Source organism: Cervus canadensis, chromosome 25, assembly GCF_019320065.1.
Source record: "Cervus canadensis isolate Bull #8, Minnesota chromosome 25, ASM1932006v1, whole genome shotgun sequence".
Classification (NCBI taxonomy): Eukaryota; Metazoa; Chordata; class Mammalia; order Artiodactyla; family Cervidae; genus Cervus; species Cervus canadensis.
Genome location: NC_057410.1, coordinates 47,338,542 through 47,360,441, shown reverse-complemented (window position 1 = coordinate 47,360,441; position 21,900 = coordinate 47,338,542). Strand labels below are relative to the sequence as shown.

The window sequence follows — 21,900 nt, the reverse complement described above, 5'->3', positions numbered from 1 at the left end:
CTGTTGTCAGAGGAGGGCGGGGATATAAACCTAGTTCTGATCACTGTCTTTTGCTTCTTGCAGTTTGCTCTGCATCCTTTTATTCTTGGGGCTCCCCAGTGGTACAGCAGTAAAGAATCTGCCTGCAATGCGGGAGACCCGGATTTGATACCTGGGTTGGGAAGATCCCCTGGAGGAGGAAATGGCAACCCACTCTAGTATTCTTGCCTGGGAAATCCTGTGGACAGAGAAGAGCCTGGCGGGTTATAATCCTTTTGTTCTGATGGATACCAATTATTACTTTATGTTTGTCTATATTTTAACTTATTTACTCAGTTGTGAGTTCCTTGTAGACAAGAACTTAATTATAGAAAACAAAGTATTTGTTTCTCACATGTCAGCTATGAAAGCGAGTAGCATTTGTATATCCAGGACACTGAAAGATGCTCATTTTGATTAGAAAAAAATCTATGAATGCTGTTTATTTTCCTTTTGCATATGGAGCCCAGGTTGTGTAGTGTGCAAAGGATCTGAGGAACTTCCTTGAAATTTCTTCTGTGCTTTCATCTCATTGTTTCTGCAAGTCCTGAATCTTTTAATGATGACTTCCAAACAAAATAGAAAATATGGGATGAAGCTATTAAATATTAAGCAGTAATTAAAATAGATACTTTTGATTTTCCTTTTTCACAAAAATATTTTTTCTATTTAAAGAAATTAAGAATTTCCTCTTCATTTGTTTTTTAGTTAATATCACTTAACTAATTTAATTTGTAGAAATATCTTTGTGTAAAAAAATGTTGAGACTTCCCTGGTGATTCAGTGGCTAAGACTCTATGCAGGAGGCCTGGGTTTGATCCCTGGTCAGGGAACTAAGAGTTCTCCATGCTGCACCTAAGATTCCACATGCACAACTAAGACCCAGCACATCCAAATAAATAAATGTCTTTAACAATTGTCATACACACACTGAAAGAAAACAAGTGATTTCTTCTTTACCTTGGTATAAGGAAAGACATATCTACTTATGATTCAAAATCCAAAGTCAATAAAAGAAAAAAAATTGATAATTTGGATACCACACACACACAGCTCATGGGATAAAACACCATTAGCAAATCAAAGACAGCTTACGAACTGGTAGTAAATATTTGCAACCTATGCCACAAACAAAAAGCTTAGTACATCCTTAATGTACAAAGACTTCTGAGAGGATGCGAAACAAAAGACTAAAACATCAAAAAAAAAAAAGTGGGAAAAGTTATGAACTATCAATTCAAACTTACAAGTAAAGATACAAAAATGGGACTTGAGCATGAGGAAAAAAAGTTCAAGTTCATGCTTAATTAAGTAAATGCTAATAAAAATAGTACTGAGATGCCATTTCTCAACTATCAAGTTAGTGAAAATTAAATACTGTGGTAACACATCCCACTGATGAAGCCATAAGGAAATAGGCACTCTCAAACATTGCTGGTAGGAATGTACCTACTACAGCATTTCTGAATGGAAATTGGACAATGCTTGGCTCTATTACATGTGCTACTCTCTTTTGACCAGCAGCTGTACTTTTAGGAATCTCCCCTGTAAACACAGTACTCTGGAAATACCTATACAAGTTCATACATTGCAGTTTCAATGAGAATTACAGAATAGTGGAAACACCCAAATACCCACACACAAAGGAATGGTTGAATCAGCTATTGTATAGTCATTGAGTGGAATACTATGTAACAGTGAAAAAAAAAAAAACAAAAAACTCAGCAGCATTATTCACAATTGGTAAAACCTGAAACCAATCCAAGTGTCCACTGACACATAAATGGAAATACAAAATGTGATGTATATTATTCAGAATATACAGAATATTATTATTAAGAATATTATTCAGCCTTTAAAAGAGAGGAAAATCTGCAATATGCTAAAACATGCATGAACCTTGAAGACATTATACTAAGTGAAATAAACCAGTCACAAAAAGGCAAATGTCATGTGATTCCACTTACATGAAGTACTTGGAGTAATCATATTTAGGGATTAGGTCATTATTATAAATGTGTGAAGTGACTAGTTTTAAGATAATAGTAAGTGTCCAGACATGTTTGGAATTGAGAATGCATGATAACAATTAAACAACAGCAAGAAAAAATTCCAAAACCTCTTCAAAGCCACATGTAACCCGCATGCCTAACATATACTCTCTGGTGCTAAATTTCTGGTCAGGTAGGCTGTCATGAGCCCTGATATATTTCCTTTTCTTTCCTCTAGACGAAGCTGAAGATCTGTCGTTCTTAATGAACACCTTCCTATGATCCTTTTTCATTTGAAGTCATTCTACAAAAATTTAAATATAACAGTTTTACCAAAATTTTACTGAAGTAGATAATTGGAATCAGGATTAGTTTGCCATTTTCTAAAGTCTGTTTTCTAGAATATTTGAGAAAATATCATTTTATTGTGCTATTGTAAAGCAAAGTAGAGTTCATGCTTGGCATTTAGTAGGTACTTGATGCATATTAATTGAATGAAGGAATACCTGAATTGCTTTTATGAATAATAAGAGCCATTTGTAACTAACCGATTCATCACTTGTAAACAAATTACATAGAGCTGAAGTGCTTTGAATCAGCTTGTGCTTGTTGAAGTACGATTTGTACTATTGATTTGCTCTGAAACTCCTTTCAAACTAACATGAAAGAAAAATTAAGTTCAATATAATTCTAGCTTCCTAATATAAATTATTAGTGTGATGGGTCACTGGTGATTGAAATATTTTAAAATATTATATTTCCCATTATTAAACAGTTCTTTTTTTGATACATATCTTTATAGTATGTACAAACCCAGAATTTCAGAAAGTCAAATATAGAATAATCCTTTACAAAATAACTGAGTAGTAAATTTCTTTGGTGGGCTACTACACTCTTTCTTCCTTCCTCCCTTTCTCCTTTTCTGTTTCCTTTCTTATTTCCATAATCATTTCTTCAACTCTGTGCTAAGATAACTTACTTACTCCTGAAGAATAAAGATAAGATTGTCTTAACTGTCCTTTAGTAACATTGTGTTAGAAGGGTATGAGAGTGGCTAAATCCCATTTGACTATATTTCCTGTTTCTCAGATATTTATAGTCATTGTGAATGTTTAAACATAAAAGAGCGTGTCTTTGCATTTCATTTTTATTTCTTACTGCCTCACATGAATGAGCATGTTAAATTCATTAGTAAGTATTAAAAACTCTTCCATAATGAAATGAAGATTCTATAAAACTGTAGTCCATTTGGAAAGTGAGCCACTATATAAAGCGCACCTGCCTTTTTCCTGAGCACTCTTCTTGAGCACTCCAAGAGTACTCTTGTGAAGTGGCGTGTTGTGTATGTCAGCAGAAATACAAACATTAAAAAAAAATTAGGGGCGTTTTTCTTTATTTCTACTTCACAGGTTTATCCAGATTTCATTGATGAACAAAGAAAAACAGTTTTCAGTGCATGATAGCAATATTCCAGCAGAGAAGAAGAAGAGCCGCGCAAAGCTGTGTGGGGATAGGACCCAGTGATCTTGTACGGGTGAGGGAAACTATGGTAATAAGAAATTTCAGATGTCAGTGGATTAACATGGCAGAGGTTTATTTCTCAATTGTATCACTTCCTGATGTGAGTTGGGCCACTCTCCTGGGTGACTCTCCCTAAACAGTAACTCAGGAATTCCAACTGTTTCCCTCTTAGCTACACAGTTGGGAAAGACCGTTGAGAACTCACACTCACTGTATATAACCATCTAGTTCCAGAAGTAGCAACTCACTTTGGCTATTGGTGAGAACTAAGCAGTGTATTCCCAATCGTGTGGCTGAGAATCGGGGTCTTCTTATGCCCAGGAGGAGAAAATGCTGGTGAACACACAACCTGGTTTCTTACACACCTGTGGATAGTGATACATAAAAGTAAACTGCTGAAGAAAGAAAAAAATTATGCCCAAAGCAGGTTTTTACTGGACACAAAAATAGTACAGCCTTTCCCCGAAGGGCTTTTCGTATCCCCGTCCTGTAACAAATCTTATTACAAAAAAGAATGACCTCCACTGAAGACTGGTGTTTCTTTGATCTCTCTTCAAAATATATTACCAGTCTCGCTAGTAGAAAGTTTCCACAGTTTTATATGTTGGCCAGAATTCTGATTCTCTTAATTCACAGAGAATTTATGATATTTAATAATATAATTTGCTCCTTTATTTGTGTCATACTGATGTCCAAAGGTTGGATATTAAGAGAAAGTAAACTGTAGACTCATTGGGCTATAAAATGGCCACAAATCACAACTTAGGATGATCTGAAATCAAGGAGGGCTGAGAACATCTCTTAACAAGGGGAATGTTACTCTACTCAGAGTATCTGTAGGTTGCAGTCCACCAATCAAACTAGTAAAGGGTCTTGGCTAAGAAAGTGGTGGAAATTAGGAGATAGCATACAAAGTCTTAGAAAATCAAAGTTGTGGGGATTCTTAAAGATAGTGTACTTAACCCTTCTGTTTTTGAAGATCAAGAGATTGAGTTGAAACCACATAAAATATTTTAAAACTTCTAATTCCAAGTTCATGAAGTCCAAATTGTTTTAACATAGCATCCCATCTTCTTTCTTTTCAGTATTATATACTAGTTCAATAATGTTGCCTAACCTGTCTCTGTTCTCTTCCCCCCAAATACAATAGCTCAGAACAGCAGATGTGGAACTGCCTGGGAGGCCCGGTGGGTAACACTCCGTGCTCCCAATGCGGGGGGCCTGGGCTCCCTCCGTGGTCGGGGAACTAGATCCCACATGCTGCAACTAAGAGTTCACACGACACAACAAAAGCGTCTCCCATGCCACAACTAAGACCCAGCACAGCCAGCTAGCTAAATCAATACATATTTTAAAAAAAGAACAGCAAGTGTTTATTTTCCCATTGATGGGTAAAGCTGGGCTTGACTGAATTTGCCATAATGCTATGGGTTGGATTTAGGTTTTCTCCATGTATTTCCTCTTCCTTCATGACCCAGTAATTCCCAGGGTTCCCAGGTTTTTTCCATTCAGGGCCCTGACATTGCCCATAGGATGGTGTCTTTGTCACACTGGTGAAGTTTTCTGACCAGCACGACATTGCATTCCAACTCATGGGCATTGGGGGAAGAGGTACAATTTCCACAGAAGCAATTGCCTTTTGAAATTATTTGACAGGGATTTCTGCTCTTATTCCATTGGCCATAGCATTGTAAAGTGGCAGGACCTTGTGACCAGGTAAACTGGTGGATGTAGTCTTTCATTTTGACGCCCTGTATTCAGGTAAATAAAACCTTGAGGATACACAGAGGACAGATATTGGCAATCAGCATCTGTACATTCAGAAAAGTTTGAACTAATTATATACATATGTGTGTGTGTGTGTGTGTGTGTGTATGAGTGGCGTGTGTGTATGTATTATGGGGGAATGAGCATGAGTAGAAAAGATGAAAAAAGCCCCCTTCTGCTTAGGAGAAACTATGTAGATAACAGTCTTTTCATAGCAAGAAGATGAGATTTTTGAACTTTTCTTAGCTCATCAGCCTTCAGTATAACTTATATGATTACCTCGATAAAATGATTGTCTATTTGTTTTTGCAACAAGAAACAGCCATGTGTTTCAAATCTCCCTTATGGGAGTCTGTATTTTCTAAATAACCAAATTCATGTACAGATTAAATGTGAGAACTTGATTAAATGAAAAGTTTGATTAAAATGACATAATAAGGCCTTGCATGTTTATAAGCACACATCATAATTTTATTTCACATAATGTGTGCTATATAATCTGGGTTGTGACCTGAATTATTGGAAATATCATGCATGTATGTGTTTTCTTCTCTCTTCAGAGCTTAGAAACTCCATTTCAGAACTATTATTGAAGATCGAATTGATGTCAGCCAGGAAACTGTAATTTCCTGTCACTTGGCATTGAATTACTGCATTGAGTTTTTAGACAATGAACAAATTTAGCTGAAAGATGCAAGCTTTTTTTTGACTTATCATTAGTACCTAAGAACATGAATCTTTGATACTGTTTCATCTCCATTACAGATATGGTTATTGGCTCAGAATCATATTCAACCCTCTTTGCATCCTTTTATCTTGAACTAATCAAGTCCAAACTTCCTGCTGGAAACCCATGTATGTTCTTTAAATGTGGGCTGCAGAGCCAATTTATCTGATAAAGCAAATAACATACCATTTTCTATAGAAATGAAGGAGAGCAGCCATGTTGCAAAGAACATAATGTTTTCCTCTGCTGTTTTTATTTCTCCTGTGTATCACCAGTGGGAAAGATGGGATTGTACAAGAATGTAGTTGGTGAAGCCTGATTCAAGGCAGTATTTTTTAAAAGTAATTTTCCCGAATATGTGGTATACAAGAGAAAGATTTGTTTTGTCTTTGAAAATTGGGTTGCAATTTTCTGAAAACCCACAAAATTTGCATTATATTTTTGTTGACTTTCTGTTTGCCAGGTTCTCTGTGACACATAAAAAAAAAGTATACATTTACGTGTGCAAGGGCATTTATGGGGCAACCAATAGGGCGAAGGCTCTGTTTCATTCAGCCTAATTCAGTGGAGCATGAAGGTGTCCTGGGGTTGACTTGATGGAGCCCAGGTCTTTGCCTGAGAGGATGAGCTGGGAACTCAGCTTATGGGGAAGGGGCAAGACAGAGCCTTAAGCATCTACTTTCTTCCTGGCCCTAGAAAAATCTCTGACACATGGGAGGCTCTAGGGAAAAAAAAAATGTATATATATATATGTGTGTGTGTGTGTGTGTACATATATACACACACATATATATGTGTGTGTGTGTGTATATACACACATATATACATATATATACACACACATATATATATGTGTGTATGTGTGTGTGTGTGTGTGTGTGTGTATATACACACACATATATATATATTAAAGGAAGAATCCCAAGGGAGAGGCCATCGTCTCAAGGTAAGGATCTTGAATTTATATTGTGATCAAGTCAGACATGTTCCAGGGCTGCTTGGTATAGTGACTGTGAAGATGTAGGGACAGTTTTTCTTTGTGCTGAATTGTACAAATTGCATTGCAAGATATTTATCACGTTCCCCCTCCCTCCCAGTAAATGCCAGCAGTGTCTCCCGTTCATGGGACAACCAAAAAGAGCCCACTCCTCCTGGCACATTGTAAAATGCCCCTTACAGAGAGGTTCTAACCCTGCAGAAAACCACGTGCTATAGTCCCATAGTTGGTTGCTTGGTTGATTTATCTATTACAAATAATTTTACGTTCCGTAAGTTCTTTTTTTTTTAACATTTCTTAATTTTATTGTGAACTAGTTTAAGTGTTAAGAAAAGCACAATAAGCATAGAGAATATACAGAATTAATACTTATGTGTACTCAACATCTAGTCTTGCCACATTTTAACATGTGTCTTTCTAAATTTTTTGAAGCCATGGGGTACCGCATCATTATTTAAAGCTTTCTTTGTGGTCCTCCTCAGTCTCTTTTCTGTATTCTTACCCCAGGGGAAAAAACTGCTGTCTTGATTTCAGATTTTTAATTTCTTATGTGTTTTTATGATTTTACCATATTTCTGTGTATTTATTAGTGGTGTTTAGTACTTATTTACATATTTTAAAACTTATTATAAATGCTGTTATAGCCTATTCTTGTGCATCTTCTTTACTTGATGCATGATTATATTATCAAGATTTGTCTGAGATATGGGCAATTTTGATTATTCATTTTAAAAACCTATAAACCAGGTAATGGCAATACATGCCACAATTGATTTATCTGTATTTCTGATACTTGGATATTTAGAATATATCTAATTTTTCAGAACTCAATACCAAGGATGCTATATTGAATGTTCTTATACATATCTTTTAGTGTATGCATTTATCCCTAGAAATTCAACTTATGGGTGTGAGGATCTGCTGACGTTTAATATACTAGGTTTTGCAAGATTACTCAATAGTGCTTGCCTGTACCAACAAAGCATTGCAGGACCCACTGAAAGTTTATGAAATTTCAGTATTATCTTTTGCAACAGCTACTATTGGTAATATTAAAAAATGTTAACAATCTTTGTGTGGGACATTGTTTTTAACACTTTGTATTTCCCCAGTTACTACGTTTCATATGTTTATCGGCTATCCATGGTTCCTCTTGTGGGCCTTCTCTGCTCATATGATTTTTTCCATTTTTCTACTGGGTCTTTTGTCTTCTTTGTAGACTTTTTTTTAGCCAGATTTCTGTTTTTAGTATATATACACACACATATGTACATGTATACTGTAAACAGATTTTCCCAGCCTCTGGCTTTTGTATGTTATATGCTTTTTGTTGTACAAATGGCTGCAACCAATTTTTATCAGTCTCTTTTATTAGAGTTAGCAGTTTTCCTGTATTGTGTAAAAAAAATCTTTTTATATTAGTCTTATTTTCTCTAGGTGGAAAGCCCATTGTCCAAGAATCAGCTTTTAAAATTGTAATTTTTTTCGACATTGGATTGCATATTAAATAATCTTTATGTGGTATTTCTATTTCTGAGCTATATATTTCATTCTGATATTTATCTTTTCCTTTGTCCAATACCTCTGTGACTTAAATATCTTTGTTGTAGATAAATCTTGATGTTTATGAAAGCGTGCATTTTTCAAAATTACCTTGGCTAGCCTTATACTTTACTTTATACTTTACTTTCTTTGACCATCCCAGGTCTTCCTTGCGGCATGGGCTTTTCTCTAGTTGTGGAGAGCGGGAGCTCCGCTCTGGCTGTGGTGCAAGGGCTTCTCATTGCGTGGTTTCTCTTGTTGTGGAGCCCGGGGTCTAAGATGTGCGGTCTCAGTAGTTGGAGTGTGTGGGCTCTGGAGTTACAGCTCCCGGGTTCCAGAGCCCAGGATCAGTAGTTAAGACACACGGGCATCGTGGCTTTGTGGCATGTGGGATCTTCCTGGATCAGGGATGGAAGCTGTGTTTCTTGGCATTGGCAGGCATGGTCTTTACCACTGAGCCACCAGGGAAGCCCATCCCTTTGTTCTTATATATGAATTTAATAATCCTTTAAAGTTATTAGTACATAAAAGTTATACATTGAAATTTTGATTGGCACTGAATTAAACTTACAGAAAATTAGAATAAAACTGTCATCTCTATTCTATTCACCCCTCCTGCTCATGAACATGTTATCTCTCCATTTATATAGAAAATCTCCATACATTTCAATTTAAAATGATACCATTCTATTAAAAAAAAACTTTTATTTTTTTCTAGTTTTATCTCTAGGATATTATGTTCTTATGTGTCTCTTACTAATGGAATTGGTTTTAATATTATATTTTCTTTCACTGATTTTATTGTTGTTCCTGCTACAAAGGTATATATTTTGCTGGTGTATTGTAAATTATAGCTTTATTTCTCCTAAATAATTTCAAGATGAATTTTCTCAAATTCTCCATATAATTGGTAATATTATATGCTGATATTTTTTCTACCTTTTCTATTCTTATTACTTTAATTTTTTGTCTCAACATGGTGATAAGTGCCTATGGTGTAAAGGTTTATTGAATGGGTGACAGACATTTTTTCTTATTCCTGCGTTTAGAGACTTATCATCTCATGCATGATTTTAGATGTTATATATACTTATAAATGATGCTTAGTAATGATTTACATTGTTTTAAGTTGCATATGTTGTTCAGTCACTAAGTCATGTCTGACTCTTTGAGACCCCGTAAACTGCAGCATGCCGGGCTCCCCTGCCCTTTGCTATCTCCCAGAGTTTGCTCAAGCTCATGTCCATAGAGTCACTATGCCATCCAACCATTTCATCCTCTGTCAGCCCCTTCTGCTGGTGTCATATTTTATATGTTCACCATTAATATGGTATTCTCTGCTGTAGCTTTTGACTTCTTTCTATTCCTATTTCTATTATTTAGAATTTTATATTTAAATCATGAATGGGTATTCATATTTATCAAAAATAATTGTAGACTTTTTTTTTACAGCAGTCACGCTATTCCCGTAGTTTTCTAACAGTTGTTCAGTGGTCAAGTTCTTTATTACAGGGAACACTGGAGTCATGGATCTGGGACCCACTGATGGGAGGAGAACAAGTGGGACTTCTGGCTCCAAAGCCATTTGCCACTGAAGCAACTTCTTAGCCCTTTCCAGTTGGGCTTGGATCCTTTGTGCTTCAGAAATACTGACTGAGCTACGTAGGGATGACAGTTGGCCCTTGAGCAACATGGGTGTGAACTCTGAGTGTCCACTTACTATGGACTTGGTACCAGTAGTGTTAGGACAGGGGCCAAGGTTGGTTGAATCCAGATGCAGCACCGGCTATGGGGGGCAGCCTGCGAAGCTATCCTGAGATTTTCTACTGTGCAGAGGCGTGGGCTCCCTTAAGCCCCACTTTGTTCAAAGGTCAACTGTATTTAACAATTCATTAGCAGAATTCAAAGCATGAACAATGGCTGTTTCACCTCAGATTAATGGTTTAAATTCCCAAAGAAACTTCCAGCCATTTTTTAATGATTTCTGGATCTGGTTTTATTACTCAGTCAGCAGTATGGACACAGGGACTGTTGATTCTTTTTACATTCTCTTTGCCTTGAATAGGGGTCATAGAGCCTGGGGAAAATATGTGAAATAAAGTGAGCCTCTTTATTCTCTTCATTTGTAAACACAAGGCATCCTGAAAGGCTGTATTAGGATATTGAGTTCTGGATGGTTAAAATTCTCAGATGATTTTAGGCTTTCTTTTGGGCAAGTACATGAATTGGGATGCATAAGTGTAGTCCCCCCTCCATAGAGCAAAACAAAGTAATGAACTACTGCTGCAAAAAAATGATACAGGTGAATGCTGCAGAAAATGAACGGAGGGGAGACACTATGTGATTCCACTTAATATGAAGTTCTAAGAATAGAGAAAACAAATCTGTCGTGATAAAGCATTAGAGTGGTTATCATCCGAGTGAAAACAGCTTCACTTCCGGCTTTCCACATGGCTTAGTGGTAAAGGATCCCCCTGCCAGTGGAAGAGACACAGGAGACTCGGGTTTGATCCCTGGGTCAGGAAGATGCCCCGGAGGAGGAAATGGCAACCCACTCCAGTATTCTTACCTGGAAAATCCCTTGGGCAGAGGAGCCTAGTGGGCTACAGTCCATGGAATCACAGAGTAGGACACAACGGAGCACTTACACATGCACTCTCACTGTTATGGGAGTGGGGAAATTAGTAAGTCTCAGGAGTTTTGGAAACATTTTGTATTTTGATATGGTTAGTGGTTCACTAAGTGAATCATAGGCTGTACCTTTAAGATTTTTGTACTTTGTGTGTGTGCGATGCCTTAATCAAAAAGAGAATGGCCAAAATAAAAAGAGTATGGCTGAAATAAATTCAGAAAGGTCTCAACTATATGTTTTTGATAAAAGACAGTTTTGATATAATCCTTTTAGGTTTGTAGGAAATTACAGTTGACCCTTGAACAACAAAGGTTTGAACTGCACAGGTCTACTTATATGCAATGTTTTTCAACAAATAGATACTCCACTTTTACATGATCTGTGGATGGTTGAATCCATGGATGCAGAGGGCTGACTGTAAAGTAGATTTCAACTGTGTGATGGTCGGTGATCCTGAAACCTCCTTTGGTCAAGATCAGCTGTATTGGTTGGAACATGTATGTATGTAAACATGCGTGCGTTTCACATACTTGCTTCATAATCATATGAATCCCTTTATGAATGGCTACCAGCCTGAAGGCATTGTGTCAGGCCTTGGGGGAATCTGAGAAAGTATATCAGGCTAACAGTCCAGTCGGTGCTGAGTAACTGGATAAGTGTGATGGTATGGGGGAAGTCTGTGAATGCCAGTAGTCTCTTGGGAAAGAAGGGGCCAATGTGTTTGGAGCAGGGTTGGGGACATAAAGAAAGTAGAGACTTTGGAGAGGCGATGGATTTGAGGAGACATTTTAACGAAAAGTAGGAGTTTGTCAAGTAGATGTGTGGCACTTATGGGTGTGTTAATGCCCACGCTCTACAATGAGGCATTGTACTCAGGAACTCTGTATTCTTTGGTGTAACTATAAAAAAATAAGCTCCGAAGTGGTAATACATGAAGCTGGAAAGTTGAGAAGGGATCATGAATAGGGTAGAATGTTGAATGACATGCTAAGGAATTTTGATTTTCCTTTTGGCTTTAGGGGTTCGGGAACTGTTGAAGAATTTTAATTAAGTGTCATGATTATGTTTGCATTTTTTGAGATAATTTTGGCAGTAGAGCCTAAGACAATTTTGATCTTCCCTGGAGGTACGCCTTTGGTGCTTTTCTCAATTTATGTAACTTCTATGAGCTATCTCTTTAGACTGATGACTCTTAAATCCAAATCTCTATTCCAAACATCTCTCCTTTTTCTTCACACTTCTGAGTAGAATTATTTCTCTGTCCCTGGATAGAAATTTGTCTTATTTCTTGTGTTTGTTCACCTTTAATAATATAATCTTTATGATCACTTTAGGTCACAAAACAAGTTTCAATTTAAAATTTAGAATATTTATTTCAATACATTTATAAGCACATCATTATTCAAAAGCTCTTCCTTTTCCACCAAACCACGACTGGGTACCAGTGCCCCTCCTTCCCACACTTCAGCCATTTGGAAAGAACCTTCTTTTTTCACCTCCACACCCATTCACTAGGATCTTTGTAAGGAGGTGAGGAAGAGAGAAGAGGTATAGAGGTAGAAAATTTCTTATTGGTTGCTCCTGGCTTAATGGCCAGTATTGGCTTAGTGACCTAATGGCCTAATTCTCTGTAGGACTGGGGGATATGAAAACTAACTCTTGGTTATTTATGTGAGATGTTTGAGGACTTCCCTGTTGGGTCCCTCTGATCTCACCTCCCTTGATCTGGAAAATGACCTCTCCTTGAGATGAGCATTTCAGATCACGCCTAGGCTTCTCTTTTCTGCAATTCCTATAGCCGCCTCCTGCAGGAGTCCCTTACCATCCTGGCAAATGGCTGTTTTGAGCAGGATCCCTTTCCTATTTTATATGGATTCAGGCAAACATTCCTACCACAAATTCCTATTCTTGTTCTAAGGCAAATGCATCTTTGATCTACAATCAGAGATGGCTACAGTTTACTCCCCAGATGCCTTACCCTCTTCTGTCGCCACAGGCCACCTTACCACACTTAGGTCCTGAGCTTCTGGGTTTTCTTACTCCCAGGGGACCTACAAATGCAGGGAAGCTCTCTGATGATCCCCTTAAAATCCCTGAGAGAAGGCTAGGTCAGGAAGTAGCACATATCCCAATCACCCAAAAATCCTTTCAAAAATCTCATATTCTTCATCTTTTTCACCCTGCATTTATGTGAGGGACTTTTAGATAAGTTTGAGCAAGATGGAAACCTCTTAAGCTATATAAAAATGAAACTATTTATACTTATGCATAAAGTAAGTGAATTTCACTCCCAAACCCGACCACTGAATTATACCGAGTAAGATAAGCAGAGAATTGCTATGACATACTTGTGATTACCTCCAAATGAGAGAATAAACTATGAGAATTTTTTCAGTATACATAACCTGTTCTTTTTGAGCCAGTTAGTTTAGTTTTATTATAAATGGTTTTTATTCCATGAAAGTAAGCATAAGTTGTATTAGATTATTTATGCATTTAAAATGAATTGAGTGTTAGTCACTTAGTTGTGTCCAACCCTTTGCGACCCCATAGACTCTAGCCTGCCAGGCTCCTCCATCCACGGGATTCTCCAGGCAAGAAAAATAGAGTGGGTTTCCATTCCCTTCTCCAGGGAATATTCCCAACCCAGGGATCAAATCTGGTTCTCCCGCATGGCAGGCAGATCCTTTATTGTCTGAATCACCAGGGAATATATTTAATATTCGTTTCATCCCATCCATGTGAAATTCCCTTTTATCATTGGTGTAAACTTCTCATAGGTATTCTAAGGTTTTGATGTTAGACAAAACTGAAGAGTTTTCTGCTGCTCCTTGGTTTTAGTTAAATCTGACTCCCCACTGGACTGTAAACTCTGTAAGGACAAGCAGACTAGATTTGAAATTTGACTCCTTTGTCCTGCATGGTGTTGAGTACATATTAAGCTCTCAGTGCTGTGTTTTTTAAATGTCTTTTAACACTGTAATGAAAGGTAAATTAGATAACATTGGTAAATTTAAATAATTTAGAGCATTAATGATACTTTGGAAACTCTATTTTATACTCATATAAATTTGTTCAGTTGCTAAGTCATGTCTGACTCTTTGTGACCGCGTAGACTGCAGCATGCCAGGCTTTCCTGACTCACAGAGTTTGCTCAGATTCATGTCCTTTGAGTCAGTGATGCTATCTAACCATCTCATTCTCTGCTGCCTTCTATTTTGCCTTCAGTCTTTCCCAGCATCAGGGTCTTATTTCCAATGAGTCAGCTCTTTGCATCAGGTGGCCAAAGTATTGTTTCAGCTTCAGCATCAGTCTTTCCAATGAATATTCAAGGTTGATTTCCTTTAGGGTTGACTGGTTGGATCTCCTTGCAGTCCAAGGGACTCTCAAGAGTCTTCTCCAACACCACAGTTCAGAAGCATCAATTCTTCAGCACTCAGCCTTCTTTATGGTCCAACTCTCACATCTGTACATAACTACTGAAAAAACCATAGCTTTAACTAGACGGGCCTTTGTCAGCAAAGTAGTGTCTCTGCTTTTTAATATGCTGACTAAGTTGGTCATAGCTTTTCTTCTACGGAGCAAGTATCTTTTAATTTCATGGCTGCAGTCACCATCTGCAGTGATTTTGGAGCCCCCCAAAATAAAGTCTCTCACTGTTTCCTTTGTTTCCCCATTTATTTACCATGAAGTCATGGGACCAGATGCCATGTTCTTAGTTTTCTGAATATTGAGCTTTAAGCCAACTTTTTCAGTCTCCTCTTTCACTTTCATCAATAGGCTTTTTAGTTCCTTTTCATTCTCTGCCATAAGGGTAGTGTCATCTGCATATCTGAGGTTATTGACATTTCACCTAGCAATCTTGATTCCAGCTTGTGCTTCTTCCAGCCCAGCGTTTCACATGATGTACTCTGCATATAAGTTGAATAGGCAGGGTGACAATATACAGCCTTGATGGACTCCTTTCCCAATTTGGAACCAGTCTGTTATTCCATGTCCAGTTCTAATCTTGACCTGCACACAGATTTCTCAGGAGGCAGGTCAGGTGGTCTGGTATTCCCATCTCTTGAAGAATTTTCCAGTTTGTTGTGATCCACACAGTGAAAGGCTTTGGCATAGTCACGTAGTCAATTATGATGTAGTCAAAGTCTCACATGAAGCATATTAGATGTCAAAAGAACTGCGCAGATTGGTTATTGGTCATTTGTATATCCTTTTTTTTTCTAAAATTAAAAAAAAAAATAATTTCAGCTTTGCCATAAGTGGTTGAACCTCTTTTTCTACAGTGGTAACATCTTGCATAACTGTAGCACAATGTCAGAGCCTGAAATTGGCATCAGAGATACCAGAATTGATTCATATTTCACCAGACTTACATGCATTTATGTGTACGTGTGTATATGTGTTGTTTCATGCAGTTTTTCACATGCATAGTTTCATACAACCACCTCTACATTCAAGATTCAGCATTGTTTCCTCACTGCAAGACTTCTTTGTATCATGCTTTGGCAACCCGACCCTCTCTCTCCATCTGTAACCCATAGTAACCACTAATCTGTTCTTCATCTCTATTATTATTTTTGGAGTGCTGTTAAATATCTTTTATTGTAACCTGTCTTTGCTCGACTTTTGGATGTTTTTACATGTAATTTTACGTTTAACAAGTACATTTTCCTACTCTATGGGTTGCGTTTATATTTTCTTCTTTGTACAGCCTGATGATTTTGGTCATCTCATGCGCACATATGACTCATTGGAAAAGTCCCTGATTCTGAGAAAGACTGAGGGCAGAAGGAGAAGAGGGTGTCAGAGGATGAGATGGCTAGATGGCATCACCAATGCAATGAACATGAACTTGGGCACACTCTGGGAGATGGTGAGGGACGGGGAGGGCTGGCGTGTTGTAGTCCATTGGGTTGCAAAGTGTCGGACACGACTGGGTGACTGAACAACAGCAATAGTGATCTAATGAATAAAATTTGTGATTTTTTTTTCTTTATGTTTAGCAACTGTTGTCTTGTTTAAGAAATCTTTCCCTTCCCTCAGATCACAAAGGTGTTTTCCCATAAGCCTTATTGTTTTGTGTACAATCCGCCTGAAATTGATTACTGGTGTGAAGTTGAGGTCAAGTTTTATTTTTTTCCTTATGAATATCCAATTGACCCAGAACTCTTTCTTGAAGGCTTTTCCCTCAGGCTTTGCAGTTCCACCTTTGTGAACCGAGTTTGTGTTATGAGTCCTTCTTTGGATTTTTGCATTCCATTGGTGAACTTGTCTACCCTTGTACCAGTGAAATAGTTTTTTATTTACTGTTGGTTGATAATAGGTCTTCACATCTGGTAAAGCAAATAGTTGCAACTTGTTCTTCATGAGTGTCTTGGATTTTCACGATCCTTTACATTTCCATATATATTTTACAAACATCTTTTAAACTTATAAAAAGAAATTGGGATTTTGTTTAGTAATGCACTGAATCTAGGCATGAGCTGGCATTTCTACAGTACTGAATCTTAATTTATTAATATGGCATAAGCCTCTTTCATTTAGATATTTATTTTGATGGTGTTTTATTGCCTTCTCATAAAGTTTTTATCATCTTTTATGAGATGCATTCCAAGATATTTGTTATTTTTGTGATACCATTAAATAGTATATTTTTAGAGTTTCATTTTCTGAGTATTTGTTGCTGTTATAAAGAATATAAAGGAATATTATATATTTTTATCTAGGAAAATTACTAAACACATTAATTCTAGTAATTTATCTCTTGAGTTTTTGGTGTTTTCTGTATGCATCATCATGACATTTGCAAATAATAATATTTTCTTCTTTTTGATTCTTTATGCTGCTCGCCTGCCTCTGTCTCCTTCCTCTCTCTCCTTCCCTTTCTCTCCCTCTCTCATATTTTCTTTTCTCAATGCATGACTAGGACTTGAGGTACAATATTTAGTAGACATAATGTTAGCAGGCGTTATGTGCTTTTCTTGAGCAAATGGAAAGTCTTTAGCTGTTTATCCATAAAGTATGTGTTTGCTATAGATATTTTATGCACACACTTTATCAGATAAAGGATGATTGTGAAAATCCCTTTTTGGTCCTCATTTGCCAAGATATTTTTGCTTTTTTTTTTTTTATCATGAATCAATGTTAAATATGTCAAATTATATTTCTGTATGAATAGAGATGAGCACATCATTTTTCTTCCTTGTTGTGTTAATATGGTGAATTATACTGATGGATTTTTAAATCTTAAACCAGTCTTTTATTCACAGGGTGATACCAACTTGAAATTGATGTATGATTCATTTTATACATTACTGGAGTCAGCTTGCTAGTGTTCCTCTAGGACTTTTACTTTTATGTCCACCAATGAGATTGATTTGTAATTTTGTGGGTTTCAATAAGCATCTTTGGTTTGCTTTACAAAATCTGTGATCGTCCCTGAATCTAAAGTGCTTCTCATATGGGATTTGCTAATCTTAGATAGTGATATCATCATCTGTTCTCATGATGAGGTTCACACATGGATGATGTTTACGGATGTTCACGCATCCATTCTCCTGTCCAATCAGTTACCAGTTCTGTCGACTCCACCTGTGTACCGTGGCACTCAGCTTTGTCATCTCTTCCCATCTGTCAGCTCCTACACTTGTTCAGAATGCTGTTGTCTCTTTGATTGTTCTAATGATCCCTATAAAGTTTCTCTGCCACAAGTTTTGTTCTTTCCCATCCATTTTCCATACTTTAGTTGGATGGACTTTTAAAATGAAAAAAAAAAAAATTATTTTCTGTTACATTCTTTCTTTAAAAATGTCATTGGCTTCTCATTGAATTTCTTTAAATTCCTCAGATAGGCTATGTTTTCTCCCATGTCCAAGTCTTTGCCTATACAGTTTCCTTCACTGGTAACCTTCACATAGGACAGAAACTTTCTACATTGTATATAGTAGAAATACCTATGCTGCTGAGCAGAGTTTTAGAACGAGCAAGGGCTGGCCAAAGAATGACTCGTCAGGAAACAGTCCAGGAGCTGATTTTTCAAACATTATCTGTCTACTTTATCATATATTTTATGCTTGGTTTGGCATGTTTAGTGGTACCTGGAGGTGAGTTCTTAAGGGGAACATACCATGAGCAACTCTTGTGCTCATTTCTGGATAGAACAGTTTATGGGTCATGTCAAAAGTAAAGCCTTTTAAGTAAATAACCAGGGTGGTGAGGAATGGTTGAAGGCACAAGGCATAGTTAACCCTGCTGAAGTGATACTTGAAAAACTGTCAGATGAAAAGGGAAATTTAAAAGATTTTGTGTACATTGATGACTACAAGGATATGAATAATTACAATGTACAGACACATTCAGGAATGCAGACTTCATTTCCAAATTAGGAAGAACAATCTAAAGCCTGGAACTACCCCAATCTGGACAGAGCTGCCTCCTGAGACACTAAGTTTCCTCCTGTTTGATGTATTCATGCAGTTGTTGGTCAATTATGTAAATGGAATTTATATATTAGAGCAGTGATTCCAAGACTCAGGCCGTATCTCAGACTAGTTAAATTACAGTCTTTGGAGATGAGACAAAAGAATCAACTGTTTCTGAAGCTTCCCAAGTAATTCCAAAATGCAGAAAAAAAGTTTGGAAAGTGCCCTGCATTAGAGGGAGGTTTCAACTCTTCAGTGGTTTTCTTGTATCAGGAGGGTTTAAAAAGGATGGAAAAACAATAAAGGCCAGAGTGTTTGTGAGCACTACCCTGTCGCTTCTGAATTGGCAGAGTGGGGTGGAGCCCAAGAATCTGTGTGATTAAGGTTATGAAACCGCTGGATTATAAGGAGAGTGCCTGTGTGTTCATTATCTAACAAAGCACTTAATAAACTCATTTATGGTATCCTTTTGGACAATAAAATACATAATGTGAATTGAGACAACTGTGTCTGGGACAAAGAATGTGGTTTGGATTCAAAGGTATCTGAATTGAAATTCTAGTCCTGTTACACTTATTTAACTAGACTTACAAAATTTACTTTCCCTCTCAATCTCCTCATTGTAAAATGGAAAAATAATGTCCATTTTATAGATTCATTTGGAAGTTTAAATAAAGTTGTTTATGAAGAGTGTCAGTCTTGTACGATGTCTAGTTATATCAGGCTCCTTTCTAAATTGTAGCTGTATGAATGCTGAAATTAATGAGTGGGACCATAGAGCATATACACATTTGGTGAATGTGTGTGTATTCTTGATTGATTTTTTTTTTTGCTTCAGTATACTGTAAATCCCTGGTTTTAATATTCTATTTTGGTTTGAGTATTATAATTGGTATTTTAAAGGCCCTAGGGTTAAAGAATAATGCCGTTTATTTCCATTCCTATTATGTGAAGTATAATCCATGCCTACAGTTTTTTTCTAAATTGGATAGTTCAGATAAAATTTTTCATTAATTGTACTATAATTGGTGGGCTGGAATTAACTGTGTGCTTTTTTTTTTTTATTATAGGCTTGCAGGAACTGTAATTATTTATTAAAATGGAAATCTGTGAAGAAAGAAAAAGATAGCAGTTGCAGTTAAAATTCCTGGATGAATATTTTGCTTTTGAGAAGTCTGCATTTAAAAACGATATGTTGATTTGGAAAGTCCCAGGAGTCAATTACAAAATTCATTTTTTCCATTCAATCAATGGATTTTTTAATCATTCCTTGGATCTGATGAAATTCAGAGATGGTGCGTGATGGAAAGTGTTTTCCTAGTGATTGCATCTTGGATTAGCCTGCTGCTTTTTTGAAGATATTCTGTTGTGAAGGGCAAGAACCTAATGTGATGGATTTATCTTCAGAGATGAGCAGACATGGGAAGAATCCAGTGAGTCACAAGCTAGAAGATCAGAAAAAGGTAATACAGATACATTTCCTTTTGCTTGGTCACTATTTTTTTTTGCTTACACAGAAGATTGCAAATTGAAAATGAATATGCTCTGAGAAATAACATGCTATTTCATGAAAATTAATCCTGCCATGTAGCCAAGTGTTGCGCTGGGCCTGGATTTCATTATCAGTGAGTGGTTTAGTTTCTAAACTCTTCTGAATTCATTCATCCAATGGGTTTGTAAAGGTTTCTGCTACGTTTGCTCACCCTTGACTTGATTCTGTTAGTAGGAACATGCTGGGTGACTGCCTGTGGACAGTTTTCTGAGATCCAGATGAAGTGTGAGTTGTGGGGCATCTCTGGAGTAATGGGGCAAGACAGAGTTCTCCTAAAAGAGAAAAACTGCCTTGCTGCCGTTGCTGCTCAAAGTCTTAGTTGGCATTTGAAATTCTCAGATTTCATGTCCTTGGGGCACATCAACCTCTTAGTTTTCCACCTAGCCTAGAAAGAGAGTCATGAGCCAACTGTGAGCTATGGTTTGCCTCTTCATGTGTGATGTCCAAGCAACTAATGGAAAATATCAAGAAAGGACTGTACTAATATATATATTTTTTAAATGGACTTAGAGAGCTTTTGAGAGGGAAGCTGGGAATTGAATACTGAGGGTTGCATTTCAACCTCATTTTTCTACCCTTTGAGAAACTCTTACTTGCTAAACGTTGTACTGTTGTGAGAACCACCTAGACAGCACTTAGCCGAAGGGTCAGGGATGGTCCCCAGGAGAGAAAGCCTACTCTTAATGAAATGCATTGTCTTTTGTGGTGCGTTTCATTGAATCCATTAGTACAGGAGAGACATGTGGGGACCCAGGGACTAAGGCACAAAAGCAAGGAATAGCGAGATAACAGAAAGATTTTTAGTTAGAACTGGATCTCAGGGACACAATTAAGTTTTGTTTTTACATGGGTCTCGGAAATTATTTACTACTCACTTTGTACTCCCAGAATACAACTAGCTCTTTCACAGTTTTAGAGGTAAGAGATGTAGAAAAAGCCAAGAAGAGTCAATAGCTTATTAATTTGTTCTGATTTTGTGACCATTGCCACTAGAATGGGGGCTACAGGGATCCTTTTGCATCAGTTTGGGCATAAATGGATGGATTATTTATGCCCAGTTTGGGTCCTTCATGGAGTCTACCTTCAGTGTAAGTGAGTCTTGGAAAACACTAAGTATTGTAAAGTCCAAAATGGCTGGAATCTGTTTTCAATTCATTGTGGATATAAATGTCTGCACAAATAAGTGTGTTACCAGGAATGCTGTTGGTGTTTTAAGTGGTCGGCATTTTTTTCCTTGCTGTTTAGCAGTAAGGGTGTTCATCTGAAAAAGCTGGCAAGGTAAGTTTCTGTCTAAAGCAGGCTCTTCAGTTTCTTAACTACAAAGGAGCCATTTAATCTGTTTCCTCTATCCACGTTTCTAAAAATGTCCTTCACACTGATGATAAAATTCTGCCTGCTGTATTGGACCAGTGAGGAATGTGAATGACAGCTGCTGCCTGCCATGTCAATAGACAAAGGATGTCTCTGCCTTCAGTCCATCCACCACGACAGCAACCCCTGATGGTGTGTACCCTGAGGAGATGCAGGATGAGAAAGCTCAGGATGCTGGCTCTAGATAGCTGAGGTGCATATCAAAGGAATGATTCCAGTTAGCCAGGACTCTTGCCTCTTCCAATATATAGAAAAGCACTAAATTCCTTAATGTCGGTATTTGGTATTCTTTAATTAATGATAATTTTCCAATGTTCTGACTACCTGGTCTTTGTTGCAAAAACTCCTTCATATCCTG

At 37.2% G+C, this 21,900-nt stretch overlaps 1 protein-coding gene across 9 annotated transcripts in view; it reads left to right on the top strand.

Moving 5' to 3' along the window:
* NAV3 (neuron navigator 3) overlaps positions 1-21,900 on the top strand; it is an 879,706-nt gene that overhangs the window by 258,253 nt on the left and 599,553 nt on the right. For 8 of the 9 annotated variants that reach the window (XM_043446407.1, XM_043446415.1, XM_043446413.1 and 5 more), the window contains one exon: positions 19,690-20,082. Coding sequence is in view for 1 of the 9 variants with exons in the window: in XM_043446415.1 (XP_043302350.1) it covers positions 20,011-20,082 (72 nt within the window). In the remaining 8 variants the exon portion in view is untranslated. Of the gene's footprint in view, positions 1-3,418; positions 3,544-19,689; positions 20,083-21,900 lie in introns of those variants that run through there. The other variant, XM_043446408.1, reaches the window with a different exon arrangement.